Consider the following 24,784-nt stretch of genomic DNA (forward strand, 5'->3'; position numbering starts at 1 on the left):
TTGTGTGTGTGTGTGTGTGTGTGTGTGTGTGTGTGTGTGTGTACGAGCACATGGGGCTGTGTGTTTATGATGTGTGTGTCAGTCTCCACAGTGGAGCGCCAGCAGGTATTGCAGGCTTTGGAGCGGCTGCAGGCCAAGATGGCCCAGAGGGAGGAGTGGACCCACAGTGAGAGGCTGGGGGTGCTGAGGGATGCTCTACAGAGCCCACTGCTAGGACACATCCTCACGCTGCAGCATTCAATCAAACAACTCAAAGACCAGGTAATGCTGAATACCTGCAGAGAAAGGGAAAACCTAATATTAAGACCCTTGGCTTGTGAATGGCACATAGGAGATTTCATTATAGAGGGAAAGGGGGATACCGTGTCAGTTGTACAACTGAATGCATTCAACTGAATTGTGTCTTCTGTATTTAACCCAACCCCTCTGAAACAGTGAGGTGTGGGGGGTTGCCATGATCAACATCTGTGTCTTCGGTGCCTGGGAACAGTGGGTTAACTGTCTTGCACAGAGGCAGAACGACAGATTTTTACCTTGTCAGCAATCTTTCGGTTACCGGCCCAACGCTCTAACCACTAGGCTACCTGCCACCCCATGTGGCCACTTATGATTATACTATGATTAAGCCAACTGTTCTGCTATTATATGTGGGATAACTTGAGCTTACATGCAGCAAGACAATGATCCAAAACACATAATCATGTCTACATGAAAATGGCTAAAAAGCAACAAATTTGAAGTTTTGGAATGGAAGTGAAAGACCAGACATAATCTTAATTGAGATGTCGTGGCAGGATTTAAAACGAGCAGTTCATGCTTGAAAACCCACAAATGTTGTTTATTTAAAGCAGTTCTGCATGGAGGAGTGGTCCAAAATTCCTCCACAGAGACGGGAGAGACTGATTAAAAACTACAGGAAGTGAGTCATTGCAGCTCAAGGTGGCACAACCAGTTATTGAGAGTAAGGGGGCAATACATTTTTCACACAGGGGAATCATTTTGTTTATGAAATTAATGAAATGGGTATGTCATTTGTGTTATTTGTTCACTCAGGTTCCATGTATCTAACATTACAGTAGGTTATGGTTGAAGATCTGATAACATATAGTATAAAAAAATATGCAGAAGAAGATCATTAGAAAGGGGGCAAATACTTTCACAGCACTTTAGCAACAAATTAACCTTGTTTTGGAATATGTAACATTTCAGATTGTGATGAAATGGTAAAACCACTCAATGTCAGTGTGCTTTAAGTCTACAGAACACAGCATTCTAAACCTTTTACTTGTGCTTAAAAGGAGGCATGGGAAAAACCGCCCAGCCACACTCCAATTCATTTGTATTCAGGTTGCATTATTATTGATGTAAAAAAATAACCCTTAAAATAAACTCTCCACATGCCAAATTAAGATAATGGCAATAACCAATGCCTGCCTTCATATTCTAAGTGCTGCGAAGGTCAGCCGAGTGTCTATGAATGCTTCAGGTAAAAACGTATGGCGTGATAGCAAGGCGGAGGTGGCGGAGGGGCTTTTCTGTGCATCTATCAAGCTTTAATATCTACTGGCGGGGCTTGAGTAAGTGCCTTGTCCGAGATGTATTGATGAAATGGTGGAGGAAGGCTGCGTCGTCAGCCTGGGCAAAATGAGCAAGGAGACTGATAACTTTCCACAATGTGAGTCATTAATGCAGTACCTGTTTAGGACCGGCCAGAGCTACTGCAGAGGATTTTATTTCCCCCCACCCCCCAACCTACAGTAGTGCTAATATGTGAAAGAATGTGTCTTACGGTTGTTGGTGAACGAAAGCAGCTTAGAATGTCTGCATTTCCTTGGAGACTTTTTTGTGTGTGGCTTTATCAAAATAGATGTCTCTGAACTATCTTAGTTCACAATCACATTAAATGATTCTACTGAATTTTTGTAAACAGTAAACAAAGCAGCTCTACCTTAGCTTTCTTTGTATCCTCCTCCACTGTGAAATGACACACCAAACCTCCCTCTCCTCCTCCTCTCCTCCCCCCCAGCTGAACTGCATGCCTCCAGACACCTGCAGTGATTTCAGCTTCTCTAGGAAGGGCCAGCTGATTGTCAGTGTCAGCAGCCCAGGCAGCAGCCTGTGCATGTCCAGCCCCGGCACTGTGTTGTCCAACGGCTCGGCCCTTGCCTCCCCCGACCAGCTCCAGAGATGGTTCTGCACCTCCGCTAAGGTGGGCGGCTGCACCGGTTCTGCCCACACACACCGCCCACCTGATGCTATGGTCACAGCTAGCTAGGATACTCCACGGTGGAGAGGTGATGGTTTTAGAGTAGACTGTCATTTGTGTGTTGGTGTGCTGTAATTGGTGGAGAATCAAGACAATATGGGATTAAATAGTTTTACCTGGATGTTTTATGAGGGAAAACAGAGGTTAAATGCTTTTAATTGTTTTACTGCATCAGGGATAGGGTACACAGATGTTTCAGCTTTACAGCCTTCTTCAGTGTTATAGCTACAATTTTCTTTCATTCAAAACAGCATTTACAAAGAACAACGGATGAGCAGCTGGTGCCTCTAATTAGGATTTCCGCTCATCTGCCAATCTAACATATTGGTTAAATAAGACGGGGTCAGAGAGAAAAGGATGCTTCCCCTGTAGATCGTGTGTCTCTTGTTGCACCATAAGGAAATGTTTTAACTTTGTATGCCCTCAGACTTCCAGGACCTATAAGATAAAGTTGTGTATAACTTGCACTACTAAAGGAGTTATTTATATGTTAGTGTTCTTGTATTAAGATTTTATATTGGAAAAACATCCCATGCCTTGAAAGTACGTCTTGGGGAACATAAATCCGCTATTAGATGTCAGGATATCACCTCGCCAGTTGCGAGACACTTTATAGAACAGAATCAGTCTATTAATGAATTGTGTTGAGTCGGGATGGAAAATGTTCATCCAGCACGTAAGAGGAGGTAACTATGACAACAAAATACTGTGGCTATATAAATCACATTCTTTATCTCCACACGGTTTAAACAAAGAATTCGATTTCACCTCCTTTCCTACGAGCCACATTTAGACTGTTATACAAGAACACTGTCCATATCATATTTTGCATTTAGCTTATGAGTTGGCCATGTTTATGAATGGCTGTGCCTGATGTGATGCCTGATGTGATGCCTGATGTGATGCCTGATGTGGTGGGCGATCTCATGGATTGATGTGATGTATTTAGGTGAGCAGACATCTGGGGCAATTGATTTGTGAGTTGCCCTTCGTGCCTGCTCCCATAACCTATAATTCTGTATCTCTTTGTGACTCATTTGAATACAGTTAGTGTAGAAAAGCCACTTCCCTGATTGGCAGATGAGTGTCAACCCTGATTAGAAACACCTGCTGCTCATCTGTAGTTCTTTACAAATGCTGTTTTGAATTAAATAACATTGTACCTACGCACTGAAGAAGGCTGTAAAGCCGAAACGTCTGTGCACTCTATCTCTAAAGCAGTAATATCTATATATTTGTAAGAATGAGCTAAGTTTTATGCGACATACACCTCTTTTTGTTTGCCTGAATTTGTGCGTTTTACGCATCAGCCAAGCTTCTGGGAAAGCGCCAAGGTTCCCTGTTGATTATGTAGGCCGACTGCTGTTGGTGGAGATATACATTCACAGGACAGTTTTATTAGGTGGCTTGCTATATAAAGCTGGAAGACGGGAATCAAGGCATTCAGTTACTGTTCGATTGAACGTTACAATGGGCAAAACGAGTTAACGTGCCGGATCCAGTGTCTCAGAAACTGACACCCTCCTGGGCTTTTCACACACCACAGTGTCTAGGGTTTCCAGAGAATGGTGTGACAAACAAAAAACATCCAGTTAGCGGAAGACCTGTGGGCGAAAACCGCTTGTTGATGAAAGAGAATGGCAAATTCTCCCAGCGTCATCTCTGAACGCACAACTCGTCAATTCTTGTCACTGATGGGATTTTGCAACAGACGACCACACTGGGTTCTACTCCTCTCAGCGGAAAACAACAAGAAGAAGCAGCTCAAGTGGGCTCGTAATCACCTACCTTGGACAATCGAGGAGTGGAAAAACATTGTCTGGTCCGACAAATCCCGATTCAGGATTTGGCGCAGGCAGCACGAGTCCATGGACCCATCCTGCCTGGTGCTAACGGTACAGGCTGGTGGTGGTTGTGTACCACCATCCAATATGCAGCAACTGAGTGATGCCACAGGGACCAACATCCCTGTGGAACGTTTCCGACTTGTAGAATCCATGCACAAATAATTCAGGTTGTTCTGGAGGCAAAGGGGGTTCTGAACCAGTACTAGATGTGTGTACCTAATAAACTGGCTGGTGAGTGTAGCTTAAGGTTTTCCCTGGGTATTTGCAATGTGTAAATTTTGACCTGATTTCAGATTTTTCCCCCACCAATGCTATTTTTGTGTTTTTGGATTTTATTTTAAAGTTTTGACTGTGATGATTAATTCATTACCTATTTATTCACTGTGTGTTCTTGTGATGTAGGGGAGGCAGACAGAGCACATCAGCCTGCCTAAGCCCTTGTCTGGGGGCCTGGGCTTCAGTGTGGTGGGCCTAAGGGCCGAAGGGACAGGGGACCACGGTGTCTTCATCAGACACGTCCAGCCTAGGAGCATCGCACACGGGTACCGCCTACTCTCTCACCAGCTCCTCCCCCTCAATTTCTTTACCAAGCCAACACAATATTAGTCAAGGATAACTCATGCTGATTTAGAATGTTTGACAGCTCGTATTAGAGACCCTTTTTTAAAGGAAACATTTAAAAAAAATTGAGCATGCATGCACTCAACAATCATAAATGCTTCTATCAGATTATGTTAACAACAAAGAGTATGCTGTGACATTTGTAGTTAAATTAGCACAGCTTGTAAAGGCACTGCCAAAAATGAGATACACAGACCTCATACCGTTCTAGAAAAAGTCATATGAGCAAAGATGAGAATCTTCTAAAAATACTTCCTGGTTCAGTAAACGTTACATGAAAAAAAACATACAAGATACACTTCTTGGTAGCGACTCCTGTGGCGGGCCGGCCGCATGCACGCTGACACGGTCGCCAGGTGTACGGTGTTTCCTCCGACACATTGGTGCGGCTGGCTTCCGGGTTAAGTGGGCGTTGTGTCAAGAAGCAGGGCGGCTTGGCGGGGTTGTGTTTCAGAGGACGCACGGCTCTCGACCTTCGCCTCCCCTGAGTCCGTACGGGAGTTGCAGCGATGGGACAAGACTCTTAACAACCAATTGGATACCACGAAAAAGGGGGTCAAAAAAGTACATACATTATAATATTTAAAAAAGTGTATATATAAAAAATAAAAATACACCTTTTGGGTTTTCTTGCTCTTTGGGATCAAGGCGGGGTTACTGTAAAAATACTTAGTGACCATTTCTGATGTACAAATGGCTTTATAAATACATTTGATTGATTTGTGTTCTGTGTGCCGGCAGGGATGGGCGCATACAGGTGAACGACCAGATCCTGGTGATCAACGGGATGCCCCTGGACCAGAGTGTCACCCAGCATCAGGCCATCGCTCTCCTGCAGCAGCCTGGGGACAGGGTGGATCTAGTGGTGGCCAGGGATCCTGCCACCATCACACAGCATACACACACCCTCCCGCCCCAACTCCCGCCTGGGCCCTGTCACAAGGTAAGGGTGGAGTACACATTTATGTATCTCAGTATGAAAATGTTTTTCTACTGCCATGTCTTGGTGCTATCAATTAAGCTAGCATGGTGCTATCAATCAATCAAATGTATTTTGTAAAGCCCTTTTCACATAAGCAGTTGTTCATTGGATTTAATCCTTAGAATACATACTTTTAAGCCATTGCGTTTTCACTGTTTTCAGTGTTGCACGTGGGACTGTGACGATCATGGAATTTGGGAGGACTGTAATTGTCCAACCAAATGACTGTGGTGTCTGTAATAACCATTCGGGAAAAAACTAAAAAATTTACACACATTTTCTCCTCCTCTCCTGACTGCATGTGCTGCCATAGAAATATAATTAATAAAATGGGGAAACCCATTCAAGTCAATGATGGCTTAAGTGTGGACTGGCAGCCATGGATGCAGTGAAGAGGTAAATCGGTAGAGGTCAATAATAGAATGCAGATGTTACTTTGACCAGATTGGCACACATTCAACAATTGTTGCCAGGCCTACCTAGTTGCATGACACATAATCTGCCATTTTAAGTATATTTTTTTCAGTTATATAAGTAGGTGAGATAAATTCAGGAAACCCGTCAGAAAATATAGGAGTCAACTCTTTCTCATTTGAAAAGTTGTCGATTCATTGTGGTACATTTATCGTGGTACATTTTTTTCTCTCATGGTCTTCTGGTCAATGTTTTTAACCAGACCAATAAATACAAGTACTAGAAAGGAGTATGGTCCAGAACAATACCCTGTGGTTTCTGGCTGCACATCAACTCGTGTTGTCTACTGACCTCTCGTCATTTGACTCATATGCAGTGGTCAATAGGTCACAGGACGTTGTTATGTTTAACTTTGTCATAAAGTCTATTTCCTGTCACTCAGAATAGGCACTTGACCATCACTGGAGACTAACGTTTGGAGTTCAGTTTTTTGGTGACTACTTATCTCTGTAGCAGTCAAAATTCTGATTTATGCAGTATGGTACCGAACTGTGGGCTGTTGACATTGAGTGTATGATGTTGATGTCCTTATAGCCTATAGGAATTAAGTTAGTGCTTCATTTGCAGGTTTGCCCTGACTTTGTATTGAAGTTCTACACAAATGTGTTAAAAAAAACTGGTTATGACTGTTAATTTAATTTCATGACAGTCTGTCCAGATCTGGAAGGACAACAGTATCACTTGTCTCCAGAGGTGTTTTGACTGTACTGTGTGGGAGGTATTTGGTCTCCAGGGTGTTTTGACTGTACTGTGGGGGAGGTATTTGGTCTCCAGGGGTGTTTTGACTGTACTATGTGGGAGGTATTTGGTCTCCAGGGTGTTTTACTACTGTGGGAGGTATTTGGTCTCCAGGGTGTTTTGACTGTACTGTGTGGGAGGTATTTGGTATCCAGGGTGTTTTGACTGTACTGTGTGGGAGGTATTTGGTCTCCAGGGTGTTTTGACTGTACTGTGGGGGAGGTATTTGGTCTCCAGGGGTGTTTTGACTGTACTATGTGGGAGGTATTTGGTCTCCAGGGTGTTTTGACTGTACTGTGTGGGAGGTATTTGGTCTCCAGGGTGTTTTGACTGTACTGTGTGGGAGGTATTTGGTCTCCAGGGGTGTTTTGACTGTACTGTGTGGGAGGTATTTGGTCTCCAGGGTGTTTTGACTGTACTGTGTGGGAGGTATTTGGTCTCCAGGGTGTTTTGACTGTACTGTGTGGGAGGTATTTGGTCTCCAGGGTGTTTTGACTGTACTGTGTGGGAGGTATTTGGTCTCCAGGGTGTTTTGACTGTACTGTGTGGGAGGTATTTGGTCTCCAGGGTGTTTTGACTGTACTGTGTGGGAGGTATTTGGTCTCCAGGGTGTTTTGACTGTACTGTGTGGGAGGTATTTGGTCTCCAGGGTGTTTTGACTGTACTGTGTGGGAGGTATTTGGTCTCCAGGGTGTTTTGACTGTACTGTGTGGGAGGTATTTGGTCTCCAGGGTGTTTTGACTGTACTGTGTGGGAGGTATTTGGTCTCCAGGGTGTTTTGACTGTACTGTGTGGGAGGTATTTGGTCTCCAGGGTGTTTTGACTGTACTGTGTATTTGGGACTGGGAGGTATTTGGTCTCCAGGGCAGTTTTGCTTTAAGAGACTGTACTGTGTGGGAGTATTTGGTCTCCAGGGTGTTTTGACTTTAAGAGATGTACTGTGTTTATGGGAGGGTGATTTGGTCTTGAGATCAGTTTATACTGGGAGGTATTTGGTCTCAATACTTAATAGGAAGAAGGCAGTTTATGCTGAGGGTGATAGACAGGCTTTAAGAGATGTACAACGTGAGATCAGTTTATGCTGAGGGTGATAGACAGGCTTTAAGAGATGTACAACGTGAGATCAGTTTATGCTGAGGGTGATAGACAGGCTTTAAGAGATGTACAACGTGAGATCAGTTTATGCTGAGGGTGATAGACAGGCTTTAAGAGATGTACAACGTGAGATCAGTTTATGCTGAGGGTGATAGACAGGCTTTAAGAGATGTACAACGTGAGATCAGTTTATGCTGAGGGTGATAGACAGGCTTTAAGAGATGTACAACGTGAGATCAGTTTATGCTGAGGGTGATAGACAGGCTTTAAGAGATGTACAACGTGAGATCAGTTTATGCTGAGGGTGATAGACAGGCTTTAAGAGATGTACAACGTGAGATCAGTTTATGCTGAGGGTGATAGACAGGCTTTAAGAGATGTACAACGCGAGATCAGTTTATGCTGAGGGTGATAGACAGGCTTTAAGAGATGTACAACGTGAGATCAGTTTATGCTGAGGGTGATAGACAGGCTTTAAGAGATGTACAATGTGAGATCAGTTTATGCTGAGGGTGATAGACAGGCTTTAAGAGATGTACAACGTGAGATCAAAAGACAGACACTGGTGGACAAGGAGGCCCACAAGCAAAGGGTGGAGAGGAGCCTCTCCTCAGGAAACACAAGGGTGGCCTGGCGAGGGATTACATCCATGTCTAGTGCCCCCCCATATAGGCAGGGGAAAACCCAGTGCTGACCTTAGGAGACATGAGGGCCAGAACATGGCTAATGAATTGAATGTTTTCTTCTCAAGATTTGATTCAGACAATTTTGTGTCGGAGGTAAAAACAAATGGAAGCATAATTACACATGTTTGAGATGGTTGTTGTTAAACAGGCTGACGTTTGGAAGTTGTTCAGGGGATGTAACACACAAAATCCCAGACAAAATAAGTGGATGCGTTAAAGTACTGTGCAGAACAACTGGCTGGTGTTTTAACAGACATTTTCCAATCCTCGCTCGACCAGCAACACGTGCCAGTATTGTGGAAAACCTCAATAATTCTACCCATTCCTAAAGCATCTAATCACTCTGTGCTGAATGACTACCGCCCTGTTGCTTTGACATCCTTAGTAATGAAATGCCTTGAGAAAATTATGAAAAGTCATATTCTCAGCGACACCTAGAAGCTTCTCGACCCGTTTCAGTTGACCAGCCCAGCAGAGGAGTTGATGATGCCATTCTTACTCTCCTCAACATTTTTTATTTGACCTTTTATTTAACTAGGCAAGTCAGTTAAGAACAAATTCTTATTTTCAATGACGGCCTAGGAACAGTGGGTTAACTGCCTGTCCAGGGGCAGAACGACAGATTTGTACCTTGTCAGCTCGGGGGTTTGAACTTGCAACCTTCCGGTTACTAGTCCAACGCTCTTAACACTAGGCTACCCTGCCGCCCCTGGTCTATAGACATCTGGAAGGAGATGTGTTTTTAGTTTCCCCTTCTCCACCACCAACACCTCAGGGATGTGTTTAGTCCCACAGCGGGTCAAAATAGGTCCCCACCACCAACACAACACAGGGATGTGTTTAGTCCCCACTCCACCACCAACACAGCCTCTCCTCAGGGATGTGTTTAGTCCCCACTCCACCACCAACACCTCAGGGATGTGTTTAGTCCCCACTCCACCACCAACACCTCAGGGATGTGTTTAGTCCCCACTCCACCACCAACACCTCAGGGATGTGTTTAGTCCCCACTCCACCACCAACACCTCAGGGATGTGTTTAGTCCCCACTCCACCACCAACACCTCAGGGATGTGTTTAGTCCCCACTCTACCACCAACACCTCAGGGATGTGTTTAGTCCCCACTCCACCACCAACACCTCAGGGATGTGTTTAGTCCCCACTCCACCACCAACACCTCAGGGATGTGTTTAGTCCCCACTCCACCACCAACACAGCCCCTCCTCGCTCCTGTACATCTTGTACACTAATAGTTGTACTAGTTCCCATCCTGACAGACACCTTGTTAAGTTCGCTGATGACACAGCCTTGATCAGCCTGTTGCATGATGACGAGGAACATCATGGCCCAGTCCTATATGACTTTGTAGAGTCGTGTGATGAATCACAGTTGGTCCTCAATACCAACAAGACCGAAGAGATGTGCATAGACTTCAGGAAGCGTACAACACCTACTTGTGCAACATCTATCAGAGGTCAGAACAGAAATTGTAGAGGAATACAAATATCTGGGTGTCCTCTTGGACAATAAGCTTCAGTGGAGTAAATCTACAAAAAGAGCCAACAGAGACTGTGCAGACCTGATCTACAAAAAGAGCCATCAGATACTGTGCAGACCTGATCTACAAAAAGAGCCAACAGAGACTGTGCAGACCTGATCTACAAAAAGAGCCAACAGAGACTGTGCAGACCTGATCTACAAAAAGAGCCAACAGAGACTGTGCAGACCTGATCTACAAAAAGAGCCAACAGAGACTGTGCAGACCTGATCTACAAAAAGAGCCAACAGAGACCTGATCTACAAAAAGAGCCAACAGATACTGTGCAGAATCTACAAAAAGAGCCAACAGAGACTGTCCAGAGATCTACAAAAAGAGCCAACAGAGACTGTGCAGACCTGATCTACAAAAAGAGCCAACAGAGACTGTGCAGACCTGATCTACAAAAAGAGCCAACAGATACTGTGCTTTCTCAAAATGGTGGGATTTTTTAATGTTGATAGTACTATACTGACTCTGTTTTATAAATCTTTCTTTGAGAACATTTTAACTTTTTGTATTGTTTGTTGGTTTGGCAATGCCACTGTCAGCCAGATAAATATGCTGAGAGGGATTATCACCACAGCAAGCAAGGTACTTGGAGTCAAACAGACAGGCCTGGATGAGATCTTTAAGGTCAGGGCCCTCCGCAAGGCTCACAAAATCATTTTAGACCTAAGCCACCCCCTATACCTAGACTTTGAACCACCCACCTCTGGGTGCAGGTATAGGGCATCCCGCGGCTGGAAGAACAGAACTAGACAATCATTTGTGCCAGGTGTGATATCCCTCCTAAATGGCTCGGGCTCATGTTCATATCCACCCAGTAAGACCAGCATGCTAATGTTCCTATCCACCCAGTAAGACCAGCAGGCTAATGTTCCTATCCGCCCAGTAAGACCAGCAGGCTAATGTTCCTATCCACCCAGTAAGACCAGCAGGCTAATGTTCCTATCCACCCAGTAAGACCAGCAGGCTAATGTTCCTATCCACCCAGTAAGACCAGCAGGCTAATGTTCCTATCCGCCCAGTAAGACCAGCAGGCTTGTCTCTTTTTATTGGTATGTAACTTATGACATTTGTATTGTCAATTTGTTTTGTATTTAAATGCCACGTTAAACGTGTACATGACACTGCAACAAAATGTCCCCATGGGGACAATAAAGTCAGGAAAGTCGCTGTACACTGCTTTAATCAATGTAGACATGAGATGGAAGTCAATGAGATGAAAGCAGAGAGCGTTAGAACACGTAGACCGAGATCACAGATATACTTTTCTTTTTAAAACTACGGTGAGCGATATGGTTCAATGTGCCAATATATCAACACAATCTACTTGTTTTTTACTTGCTGGTGTCTTGAAACTAAAGTTGGGTTCATGTATATTCTGCTCATGACCATACCAAAAAAGAGTAATGTACAATACAGCAAACTTATCAAAACAAGGAATTAGTGGTAAGTGCATGGGAGCTGCCATCTTTATGCACCTCAGCTATTGCAATCATTAGGCCTACAATCTGACAAAATGCAATACTTAACCTAACACTTTTCAGCAATATTAATCTTGAAACTCTATGACTGGAGCAAGTTCTGTTTTTTTAGTGGATCCATTTTTCATTCAAACAATTAAATGAGGTTTACACATATTATGGTGATTCAGTGTAGCGTGACCCATACTTAATTCAGTGTAGCGTGACCCATACTTAATTCAGTGTAGCATGACCCATACTTAATTCAGTGTAGCGTGACCCATACTTAATTCAGTGTAGCGTGACCCATACTTAATTCAGTGTAGCGTGACCCATACTTAATTCAGTGTAGCGTGACCCATACTTAATTCAGTGTAGCGTGACCCATACTTAATTCAGTGTAGCGTGACCCATACTTAATTCAGTGTAGCGTGACCCATACTTAATTCAGTGTAGCGTGACCCATACTTAATTCAGTGTAGGGTGACCCATACTTAATTCAGTGTAGCGTGACCCATACTTAATTCAGTGTAGCGTGACCCATACTTAATTCAGTGTAGCGTGACCCATACTTAATTCAGTGTAGCGTGACCCATACTTAATTCTTGACCCATACTTAATTCAGTGTAGCGTGACCCATACTTAATTCAGTGTAGCGTGACCCATACTTAATTCAGTGTAGCGTGACCCATACTTAATTCAGTGTAGCGTGACCCATACTTAATTCAGTGTAGCGTGACCCATACTTAATTCAGTGTAGCGTGACCCATACTTAATTCAGTGTAGCGTGACCCATACTTAATTCAGTGTAGCGTGACCCATACTTAATTCAGTGTAGCATGACCCATACTTAATTCAGTGTAGCGTGACCCATACTTAAGCAAAGAGCAGCGGTCTATTAACAAAGCATAATTATCATTCAACCCAATAGGATAAAATGGGTGGTAATTTACATCAGACCTGACGAGCAAACGGAGGAGTAGAATGAAAAGCAACACAGACCGGCTGACCCCTCTGTTTTCTTACGGACGGAAAATAAACGTGAGCGGATGAAAACGAGACTGGGATAGATCAACACTGGGGTGATCGACATGATTAACCTGAAGCTCCGACAACAAACAGAACCAGCTCTACCCGCCACAAGTTTAATTAAATAACGCCAAAGAAAAGCCTTCAGAAATCCCTCCTGAAAAACTATTCTCGTGGGGATAAAAATATGAGAAACTAGTGCCAGACGGCCAAATCTTAGTTTCATGCGAAGGATACGTCACAGACAAGTTAGGCTGCCTAGTTCCAGACATTACTATAATGTAGTGCCTATTTCTTGGTCATTATCGTGTGCTATTTCACTATTCCTGTTGTTTTTAATCCTGTTTGGATCGAGGCCATATCCTGCATTGTATCAAGCCTGGGCCTTGCTTTTGCCTTGTGTTTTATTCATGTGCTGTTTCTCTTGAGGTTGTTTTAATGAAACGCTGGTTTAAAAAAAGACTGATGTCTGGATTTGATTTTTATTGCCGTTTTCCCCGACCTAACTATCTGTCACCCGAGCCAAGCTTCTACAAAAACCCAGATGCCGGTCCTGAGTCTCTTTGGTTCGATTCCCACTGGGACCACCCATATGTAAAAGTAGTGGCCCCAGCCGACTTGTAAGTCGCTTTGGACAAAAGCGTCTGCTAAATGGGATATATTATTATTTATTATTATTATTTATTAAAATGTTTAAGTATCAACTTGGCACCACTCCCTCTATTAGCTCTCTCCGTTCTGATTTGTCAGAAAAACCTGACAATAAATACTGAAAATGTGGGAATAACCAACTCTTGAAAAGCCAATATAAATTACATATACTGAACAAAAATATAAATGCAACATGCTTAATTTTAAAAGATTTGACTGATTTCCAGTTTGAGGAAATCAGGCAATTGAAATAAATTCATTAGGCCGAAATCTATGAATTTCACATGACTGGGAATACAGATAATCATCTGTTGGTCACAGATACCTGTAACAAAAAGGTAGGGGTGTGGATCAGAAAACCAGTCAGTATCTGGTGGGACCATTTGTCTCATGCAGCGCGGCACATCTCCTTCAGAGTTGATCATGGTGTTGATTGTGGCCTGTGGAATGTTGTCCCACTCCTCTTCAATGGCTGTGTGAAGTTGCTGGATATTGGCAGGAACTGGAAAACTCTGTTGTACATGTCGATCCAGAGCATCCCAAACATGCTCAATTGGTGACATGTCTGTTGAGTACGCAGGCCATGGAAGAACTGGGACAGTTTCAGCTTCCAGGAATTGTGTACAGATCCTTGTGACATGAGGCTGTGCATTATCATGCTGAAACATGAGGTGATGACAGCAGATGAATGGTGTGACAATGGGCCTCAGGATCTCGTCACGGTATCTCTGTGCAGTCAAATTGCCATTGATAAAAATGCAATTGTGTTCGTTGTCCGTAGCTTATGCCTGCCCATACCGTAACCCCACCGCCACCATGGGGCTCTCTGTTCACAACGTTCACTTCAGAAAACCTCTTATCCACATGACGCCATACATGTGGTCTGTGGTTGTGAGACCGGTTGAACGTACTACCAAATTCTCTAAAACAACATTTGAGGTGGATTATTGTAGTGAAATTAACATAAATTCTCTGGCAACAGCTCTGGTGGACATTCCTGCAGTCAGCATGCCAATTGCATGCCAATTGCTCCCTCAACTTAACATGTGTATTATATGTTATATGTGGTATTTCATACTGTTGATGTGTTCACTATTATTCTAAAATGTAAAAATAAACAAAAACCCTTGAATGAGTAGGTATCTAACCTTTTGACTGGTACTGTATATCAGAAGTCAAATCGCTCTGCTGCGATCCTGTTTATTTGCGTGTTTATTCTGTCATTGTTTTCCGTCTGTACAGCACCCTGTCACACTGACAAATGATCTCCTCTTTCCTCTTGAGGAACTCCACAGGCAACCTGAACGCCGCACAATGAGTCGCATGTCAATCAAAGATGTCATTCTGCCCCTCTCAACCCCAATACCCATTAACTGATTGTTCCCTTTAAAAACAAATGTTCCTAATCCCTACTCTCTCCTTTAAACAAGCTCCCCTGCCCATCCAAACCGGCTCTCTAATTGTGAAAAGCTGAGAAAATATTGAGTTGGGTTGGCTTCAGGGATTCGTTCCCTTCCGTGCCTGAAATGGCAGATTGCACAGTCTGTTTCTCTGGTGCATTGCTCGCTCTCATACACCCACCTGACCTGTCATTCTCACCGAACATGGCTTCTAGAGGTTGTTTCCATTGTCTTGAACCCTAAGTTCCTTGAAACATTTTAAAACAAGTCTGACATCCCTTTCTACACTGAAATGAGAGGCAATATTCACAGTGTCAGAGTAGGAGTGCTGATCTAGGATCAGTTTTGCCTTTTAAGTCATGATAAATAGTATTATATCAACAAGGGTGATCTGATCCTAGATCGGCACTCCTACTCCAAGATGAATGATCGAGATGCCATGTTGTCCCAGGTTCACAGTAGAACAGTTATTTTTTTTCTTCCTGAAACAGAGTGCCTGGAATCCACGTTCCCATTATGGCTTTCTCATTAAAACCGGCACTAACCCACATTCTCTGTTTGTCTAATAATTCTGTAACGTCTCATGGGGCAGAACTGTCAATGGCATGGGATTTTAGGCCAAACCTTGCAATCAGGATAATGTTTTGTATGTGTGGTTGAGATTATCTCTAATATGTTTTAGTATTTAGTTCCTTTAATGAAGTGTTTAATTCAATCTCATGATGTCTAGTGAATATTTAATATCCTGGCAATCATAATTCTGTTTTATGATAATTCAGACTCTGTTCCATTGACATGTTAACCCAGTAGTATATAAACATGCCATATTTCGGTGCTCAAATGAATTAAGCCACAGAATGTCTTTTTGAATACTGTAAAACCAGCAAGTAGACTCTGTCTTCACATCTAGATGTTGAGTCTTCAGCAGGGCAATTTTTATATAGAATAAATTCAAATAATTCAAATGTAGGATTTACTGCAATGTTCCAAAATTCTATATTGCAAGAAAAAGCATTTGTCTTTTTGTCCTCGTCTCCTCCCCCTCCTGTGCTGTGTGCACTGTGTACCTTCCCACTCACACAGACACCAAGACCCTCCTCCTGTGCTGTGTGCACTGTGTACCTTCCCACTCACACAGACACCAAGCCCCTCCTCCTGTGCTGTGTGCACCTTGTACTTTCCCACTCACACAGACACCAAGCCCCTCCTCCTGTGCTGTGTTCACTGTGTACCTTCCCACTCACACAGACACCAGGCCCCTCCTCCTGTGCTGTGTGCACCTTGTACTCACAACAACAAAGACAAAAGACGTCTTCCTCTCTAACAACAAGCTATTTCAACTCGCTCTTTGCATTTGAGGTTTGGTTCCAACAGAATCTATCTATTCCACTTCCAACGATAACGTTTTAAGTATCAACTCCCAAAATTTAGAACAGAGCAAACCCTACTAAAATGGGAGTATCAATTAACATGATTGTGGAAAATGTGTTTGCCGCCCATGGCATTGAGGTACCAAGTACTGCTAACAGCCTTTTAGTCTCCTGCTGTTATGTGCTAGCTGTGTAAGCTGTGTTTATAAATGTGCAATGACAGTAGAAATACAAATTTATATAAGGAGTTGGCAACTCAATCTCATTCTGAAAATAAGCGTCTTCTTATCCAGGTAGGCCACTGGTTTTCAACATGTAAACAAAGTGAACAGGCCATGTTGTTGAAACAGTTGGAGACGGACAGGAGGGTCTATTCATACGTTTTACCTGGTTCGAAAGCAAATACATCTGAGTTGTCCAGACCTTAAATACAAAGATTAGCTGGCTACTAAGTAGCACATGGGCTTGTACTTGAGAGATTGTTAATTTTCTATAATGTCTGCTACCAGAAGTGGATCATTATTAGTGAATGTGCATGGTTCTGGTTAAATTTGTGTCAAAAAATACATTTTCATCGACAAACTATTATGGTAAATGTAATACAGTTATTAGTGGGTGTTATGGTTGTGGAAGGCTTATTTAACCGTGGGATCATTTTACAAGCCTAAATTCATTAGGTTATTCCTGACTGTTTGAAATGCGATGTATTGACCATTAATTGTGCGACAAAGCCTTTTTAGAGAACATTTTGTTGTTGTTGTTGATATACAGTATATTGTGAATCACCCATAAGTTGGAAAAAAATCAAGAACGTTTCTTATTTTCAGAGTAAACTCACACAGACCGTACAAATGGTCAAACAATTTGTACGGAATTTGATGTTTGATGGAATCTGTTTCACGAAATTGCTTATTGAACTAAACCAAGCCTGCTTTACATCTCCACTTGTAAGGAAACAGGAAATACTTGTTAATTTGGCCTGAAAGCTGGAGACGAAAACCAGCCCTCGACAACAACAAAAAACATCTGTGTTACTGACTGTGAAGCTCCACTTCTTATCTTGGGAAATGGCTCTTATTCTTTTCCGTAGACGGGATAAGCAGTGAGCAGGAGGGGGAGAAAAGCTTTGTCTCGCCAGGGGCTGCAGTACGTAAGACACCACAGTAAGGTTTCATTAGATAGAGAGCAAACTGCACAGGAAGTTAACTATCAGATAACGCTGTGTAATAAGAAAAAGAGCTGCTGTGATTGCAGCCTGCTGGTTGGTTAATAAAGAGCCTAGGAGGAGACGTCGTGGTGATTAGGCTGGGGGGTGTGTGTGTGTGTGTGTGTGTGTGTGATCAAGGAGGTAGTAACAGGGGCTAGACAACAGGACACAAGGGATTCCCTGACCTGGACATGAATCAGCCTCTGCTGCTCGTTTGTATTTCAAACGTTTAGTGAAAACCATTAAAAGTTGGTCTGATAATGCTACACAGCCATGTGCAGTTAGACACAATGGTTAAGTTAATATCGCAGGTCACGTACGCACTGATAATTAGGCTTGACTCTGGCAGGGACTAGACTAAATGTTCAGAGCTGCTTCTAGTGAATTTATGGTGTCAGTGGACCAGCTGTACCATCCTACATGTATGCACAAATGTATGCATCGTCATTGGAGATGTGATTTCCCCCCGATTTTAATCAGGTTTACCTGATATTTTTACCTGGAAAAATCTGTAATACTTACATCTGTGTTTTATCATTAAACTGGACCTGTAGCCTTTAATCACTGCTTCTTTATTGTACCAATCACGGCCCTCCTTAGTCTATATAGCTTGGGTTATATCCACCAATCACGGCCCTCCTTAGGCTATATCTTGGGTTATATCCACCAATCACGGCCCTCCTTAGGCTATATCTTGGGTTATATCCACCAATCACGGCCCTCCTTAGACTATATCTTGGGTTATATCCACCAATCACGGCCCAGTTTAGGCCATATATTGAGTTATATCCACCAATCATTCACACTGTCTTCTCTTTATCTCTTCCTCTATGGGGCGTCCAGGAGCAGTGGGGCCACATGGAGGAGATGGAGCTGCTGAACGACGGCTCGGGCCTGGGCTTTGGGATTGTTGGAGGCAAGGCCACTGGGGTGGTGGTGCGGACTCTGGTTCCAAACAGTGTGGCTGACAAGGTACGATACTGGACATCACATACACTCTAAACAATCAAAGCTAACAGATAAAGCAGTCTGCCAAGACTGGTACCTGGGTTGTGTTTATTAGGCACTAAACAGAAGAAAACGGTCCAATAAGACATGGGTTTTCAAACTTGTCTTGACCAGGGACCCATGCTCCGGCAAACTGGCGACCCAGGGACCCATGCTCCGGCAAACTGGCGACCCAGGGACCCCCATCGTATGTTAGCAAGAAATGGTCACGTCTTTGAAAACCCATGTCTTATTGGACCAGTTCAGATTAGACCGTTTTCTTCTGTTTAGTGCCTAATAAACACAACCAGGGTACCAGTCTTAGGTGAATGATCATGGCAAGTAAAAGTAATCAACATTTTAAAAGGAATAGATTTGGAACCAGAGTCCTGTTTCAATATGAAGCAGTCTACCACAGTTCATTGGAAGAGGAAGTGTAAACTCTAACAGTCTGTTACCTAGACAGGTAATGGTATCTGTAAACTCTAACAGTCTGTTACCTAGGTAAGTATCTTGGAGTAGAGGAAGTGTAAACTCTAACAGTCTGTTACCTAGACAGGTAATGGTATCTTGGAGTAGAGGAAGTGTAAACTCTAACAGTCTGTTACCTAGACAGGTAATGGTATCTTGGAGTAGAGGAAGTGTAAACTCTAACAGTCTGTTACCTAGACAGGTAATGGTAGAGTAGAGGAAGTGTAAACTCTAACAGTCTGTTACTAGACAGGTAAGACAGGTAATGGTTATAGACTAATGGTATCTTGGAGTAGAGGAAGTGTAAAGTCTGTTCTAACAGTCTGTTACCTAGACAGGTAATGGTATCTTGGAGTAGAGGAAGTGTAAACTCTAACAGTCTGTTACCTAGACAGGTAATGGTATCTTGGAGTAGAGGAAGTGTAAACTCTAACAGTCTGTTACCTAACAGGTAATGGTATCTTGGAGTAGAGGAAGTGTAAACTTAACAGTCTGTTACCTAGACAGGTAATGGTATCTTGGAGTAGAGGAAGTGTAACAGTCTGTTACTAGACAGGTAAACAGTAAACTCTAACAGTCTGTTACCTAGACAGGTAATGGTATCTTGGAGTAGTTACCTAGACAGGTAATGGTATCTTGGAGTAGTTACCTAGACAGTAACAGTCTGTTACCTAGACAGGTAATGGTATCTTGGAGTAGAGGAAGTGTAAACTCTAACAGTCTGTTACCTAGACAGGAAGTGTAAACTCTAACAGTCTGTTACCTAGACAGGTAATGGTATCTTTAGAGGAAGTGTAAACTCTAACAGTCTGTTACCTAGACAGGTAATGGTATCTTGGAGTAGAGGAAGTGTAAACTCTAACAGTCTGTTACCTAGACAGGTAATGGTATCTTGGTGGAGTAGATAGAGGAAGTGTAAACTCTAACAGTCTGTTACCTAGACAGGTAATGGTATCTTGGAGTAGAGGAAGTAAACTCTAACAGTCTGTTACCTAGACAGGTAATGGTATCTTGGTGGAGTAGATAGAGGAAGTGTAAACTCTAACAGTCTGTTGGTATCTTGGAGTAGAGGAAGTGTTGCTGTTGTAAAGCACATTTTCTGCAATATATATATATATTTATTTATTAGCTGAGAGACAATTTAGCAATTTTGAAGCAGATCATCTTCATTCTTCATTTTAAGATATTAAATTAAGATAATTCGACAAGACGATTAAGATGTGAACTTTTTCCACTGCACAACAGTTCTCCGCAGTAGGCCTACTAAACCATTACATACTCAGGGCTTCCTTCTCTCTCTTCCTCCTGATCCTTTGGTAACAGACCGGTCTTCCCCTATGAATAGTAACAGCCAGTTTAGCTGAATTAATGCTGAGCGTGTCCCATAAAGGGCTCAGTTACATTATAATAGCCATTGAGCCGGAGGGAAAAAAATGATCACCTTGTAAGGGGATTACATCCTGGCTACACAGAGCACGCTAGGCCTGCATCCTGCTCGAAGGACCACTTTTCTGTTCACAATTACAGAGATGTTGGCGAAAGGTTTATTCGCAGACGCCCAAAGTCCCTGACACAGCCGATGCTCATTTACAAGCAGACCCTTTCTTTTCTTCTCCCACTTAACGCTTGGCTTTTGTCCTTCGTTTTGTGAGCTTGGGGTGTATTCAGTTATTCAGCGAGTTAACATGGGAACATGTCATTTGATTTGTAAAAAAAAACTGTCTGTCGGTTATAACCTTTTATAATAAAGTGTTATCCAAGAGGGATCTGGATTTAAAAAACCTTGTCCCTTGTTTCTGAAACCACTTTGCACAACTCCTCTTTTTCTTTCTTTCTCTCTCTCTACCCCTCCCTCCTTTCCTTTTCACTCTCTCTCTACCACACCCTCTCTGTCTCTGTCTACCACACCCTGTCTCTCTCTCTCTGTCTCTCTCTCTCTGTCTCTCTTTCTCTCTCTCGCTCTCTACCCCTCCCTCCTTTCCTTTTCACTGTCTCTCTGTCTACCACACCCTCTCTTTTTCTCTCTGTCTACCACACCCTCTCTGTCTCTCTGTCTCTCTCTCTCTTTCTCGCTCTCTACCCCTCCCTCCTTTCCTTTTCACTCTCTCTCTGTCTACCACACCCTCTCTGTCTCTCTCTTTCTCTCTTTCTCTTTGAATGTCCAAGAGAGCCCAGGCTGGGCAACAAAACCCTGCTTGTTCAAAAGGCACAGTGCAGCATTTCACACATCACTGGATCTTATGCTCCAAAAAAGCTGTCAAAATTGGGGCTTTGTTAGACCCTGGCGTTTCCCATTTCAATGTTTAATGGCCAGGGCTGGCTTCAATGCGCCCCCGTTGTCCCGTGCACAGACCCAGGGAGAGAAGTTGGAGATTTCCTGCACCACGGTTATGCATCAAACACTTTTCATCCCTCTTTCCACAAAGGATGCTGTTCTCCCCTCTCTTTTGACTTTTTCCTCTTTTTCCCTCGCTGAGTTTATTCTGCTTGACCTGCGAGTTGGTGAATACATTTCCCTGCTTAGTACCGCGGGGCCAGGCCCAGACCAGGGTGGGACTGGCCTGTTCAAGTGGGATGTAAAATGCGTTGGACAACATTGGCTGAAATTATCAAATGGTCCAACTAAGCGAAATGTTGAATATGAGCAGATTTTTGGGGTAGTTCTTTCATGTACTAGCAACCAACAGTGGTGGATAAAGTACCCAATTGTCATGCTTGAGTCATTTTCTATTAAGGTATCTTTACTTTTACTCAAAGTAAAAGTCACCCAGTAAAATTCTACTTGAGTAAAAGTCTAATCAATTGCTGTTATTGCTCGACCCCGAACTTAACTATAATGCATTGTGTATTATTCATATTTCCAGTTTGTACAAATGTTAACTTCTTCTTTCTTTCTTTCTCCCCCCCCCCCCCCTAATAGGATGGGCGCCTGCGTATAGGTGACCACATCCTGCGTATTGGTGAGACCCCCACAGGAGGCTTGGCCAGCGACCAGGTGGTCAAGGTGCTGCAGGGCTGCGGGAGCAACGTGCGCATGCTCATCGCCCGTGACCCCTCGGGACAGTACTCCACCTCCCCGCCGCCCCCTCCCCCGCCCGCCGCCAGCCCCGTCTCTGTCTTACCCTCTGGAGTCAAACCCCAGAGTAGGATCCGCAGGACGGTGAGTGAGACAGGAGGATGGGGAACGTGCACACACACACACACACACAAACCTAGACATGCACACACCTTCTCCTGTGACCCCTGCCCCTCTACTGCCCTACATATTGTGGTGAATATGTCCGTGACATTAGAACGTCAGTACATGTACAGCATATCTCTATGGTTTTCCAGCCCAACCTGCAGGGTTATGAGATCCATAAAGTGCCTCTGAGGAAGAAGGAGGGCCAGAGCCTGGGGATCACCATCATCGGATACAACTCCTTAACCCGCGAAGGTAGGCCGATGCCCAATACCATGTCAACTCCTGGCTCCCTAGCCTTTTACCCTGAACCCAGGCCCCTAATCCTAGTCCCCTAGCCTCTTACCCTTAACCCTTAAACCAGCCCCCTAATCCTAGTCCCCTAGCCTCTTACCCTGAACCCACCCTAATCCTAACCCTTACCCTTAACCCAGACCCCTAATCCTAGTCCCCTAGCCTCTTACCCTGAACCCAGGCCCCTAATCCTAGTCCCCTAGCCTCTTACCCTTAACCCAGACCCCTAATCCTAGTCCCCTAGCCCCTATTTGTACTCTGATCCTGTATTGTTGACTCTGTTTGAGATGTATTGTTTTGATGGTGTCTTGTCTCTCTATTCCCCTCTCCTTGGTCTCTCTCTCTGCTCTCTCATTCTTTCCTTCCGTCTGTCTCACTTTCTCTACCTCCCCTTCTCTCTCTCCTAGACGCGGTCGGGGTGTTTGTGAAGAACGTGGTTCCTGGGAGTGCCGCTGAGCAGAGCGGAAACATCCGGATCTATGACAGGATAATAGAGGTGAGACCATTAATCAGATTTTAATGAGCGCAACCTTCATTAACCCCAAGGTGTGTGTGTGAGGGAGAGTGAGAGAGCGAGTGAGGGAGAGTGTGAGTGCGTGCGTTAGAGTGAGTGAGTGAGAGAGTGCGTGCTTGAGAGAGTGTGAGAGAGTGAACCATACACCACACTATAACACAACTATACACCACACTATAACACAACCATACACCACACTATAACACAACCATACACCACACTATAACACAACCATACACCACACTATAACATAACCATATTGAGTCTTCATTGTTAGTTCAGATTTCTATTGAAAATATGTTCTCACTGTCTTACCTGCTTAAAATAGAAAAATGTCAGAAACCCCCTGTCAGAGTTTACGGGGACAAGGGTGAGAAGTAATTTTGTCCTGTTTCATTGTGCCAGCTGGACGGGGTGAGCCTGCAGGGCTTCACTAACCAGGAGGTTCTGGACGTGATGAAGCAGACAGGCCAGACGGTCCTCCTCACCCTTGTCAGGAAGATAGCCTTGCCCAAACCGTCACTGGAGAGGTCCCTGGACGAAGGTAAGGACTACTAGGACTCTTTACCAGTTCCCTGTGAGTGTATCACTAGTCCTACTAGAGCAGAAATACAGCCGGTATTATGTGTTTTGCATCATATAATGCTGCATTTTGCCTCACGTCAGGATGCGTTTTGCGTCACGTCGGGATGCGTTTTGCGTCACGTCGGGATGCGTTTTGCGTCACGTCGGGATGCGTTTTGCCTCACGTCAGGATGCGTTTTGCGTCACGTCGGGATGCGTTTCGCGTCATACCGGCTGTATTTCTGTATTTTGACATTTACATATATCTTGATAACTTGATTGCTGACATGCAAAACATTTTGGGACTATATCAACAATGGACTAATGAAACAAATACCAATTTGGTGGAATTTTCCTGTAAGACCAATGGACTTATTCAGAAATGCAGCCTTTCATAAGGTACATTGGTGGCTCGGGAAGTGCACCGGTGTAATTAGTGAAAGGACATCCCTAAACCCTTGGGAGTGTACATGTAACTGTGACAGGATGATAAGGTGGACACGAAGACAGGGCCTTTTAAACTACCATCCTAATAGATATATACTCCACTGTACAGTCCACTGTCATCTGCAGTCCACTGAGAGCCATCTGCAGTCCACTGAACCTCCCTCCGGCCATCTGCAGTCCACAGTGCAGTCCAGTTCAACCTCCCTCCGGCCATCTGCAGTCCACTGAGTTCAACCTCCCTCCGGCCATCTGCAGTCCACTGAGTTCACCTCCTCCGGCCATCTGCAGTCCATGAGTTCAACCTCCCTCCGGCCATCTGCAGTCCACTGAGTTCAACCTCCCTCCGGCCATCTGCAGTCCAATGAGTTCAACCTCCCTCCTGCCATCTGCAGTCCACTGATTTCAACCTCCCTCCGGCCATCTGCAGTCCAATGAGTTCAACCTCCCTCCGGCCATCTGCAGTCCAATGAGTTCAACCTCCCTCCGGCCATCTGCAGTTCAATGAGTTCAACCTTCCTCCGGCCATCTGCAGTCCAATGAGTTCTACCTCCCTCCTGCCATCTGCAGTCCACTGATTTCAACCTCCCTCCGGCCATCTGCAGTCCACTGAGTTCAACCTCCCTCCTGCCATCTGCAGTCCACTGAGTTCGACCTCCCTCCGGCCATCTGCAGTCCACTGAGTTCAACCTCCCTCCGGCCATCTGCAGTCCACTGAGTTCAACCTCCCTCCTGCCATCTGCAGTCCACTGAGTTCAACCTCCCTCCGGCCTTCTGCAGTCCACTGATTTCAACCTCCCTCCTGCCATTTCTAGTTACCATCCAGCATCAGAGGGGAAGATTACTATGACAAATTTGTTTACTACTTTATACAGTAATTTTCAAAACGTCTCGGGGAAAGCATCCAAAGATCTATGAACTAATTTCCTGTGACTTCTCAGATGCTTGCTGCATTGG

The 24,784-nt window shown here is 44.1% G+C and overlaps 1 protein-coding gene across 1 annotated transcript in view; it reads left to right on the forward strand.

The window, feature by feature from the left end:
• Positions 1-24,784, forward strand: part of LOC135525045 (inaD-like protein) — a 135,187-nt gene that overhangs the window by 1,532 nt on the left and 108,871 nt on the right. The window contains exons 3-11 of the mRNA XM_064952811.1: positions 83-261; positions 2,027-2,209; positions 4,516-4,655; positions 5,476-5,677; positions 18,216-18,344; positions 21,751-21,990; positions 22,164-22,266; positions 22,713-22,801; positions 23,225-23,363. Of these exons, the coding sequence (XP_064808883.1) occupies positions 83-261; positions 2,027-2,209; positions 4,516-4,655; positions 5,476-5,677; positions 18,216-18,344; positions 21,751-21,990; positions 22,164-22,266; positions 22,713-22,801; positions 23,225-23,363 (1,404 nt within the window). The remainder of the gene's footprint in view (positions 1-82; positions 262-2,026; positions 2,210-4,515; positions 4,656-5,475; positions 5,678-18,215; positions 18,345-21,750; positions 21,991-22,163; positions 22,267-22,712; positions 22,802-23,224; positions 23,364-24,784) is intronic.

The sequence above is a fragment of the Oncorhynchus masou genome, chromosome 31, assembly GCF_036934945.1.
Source record: "Oncorhynchus masou masou isolate Uvic2021 chromosome 31, UVic_Omas_1.1, whole genome shotgun sequence".
Classification (NCBI taxonomy): Eukaryota; Metazoa; Chordata; class Actinopteri; order Salmoniformes; family Salmonidae; genus Oncorhynchus; species Oncorhynchus masou.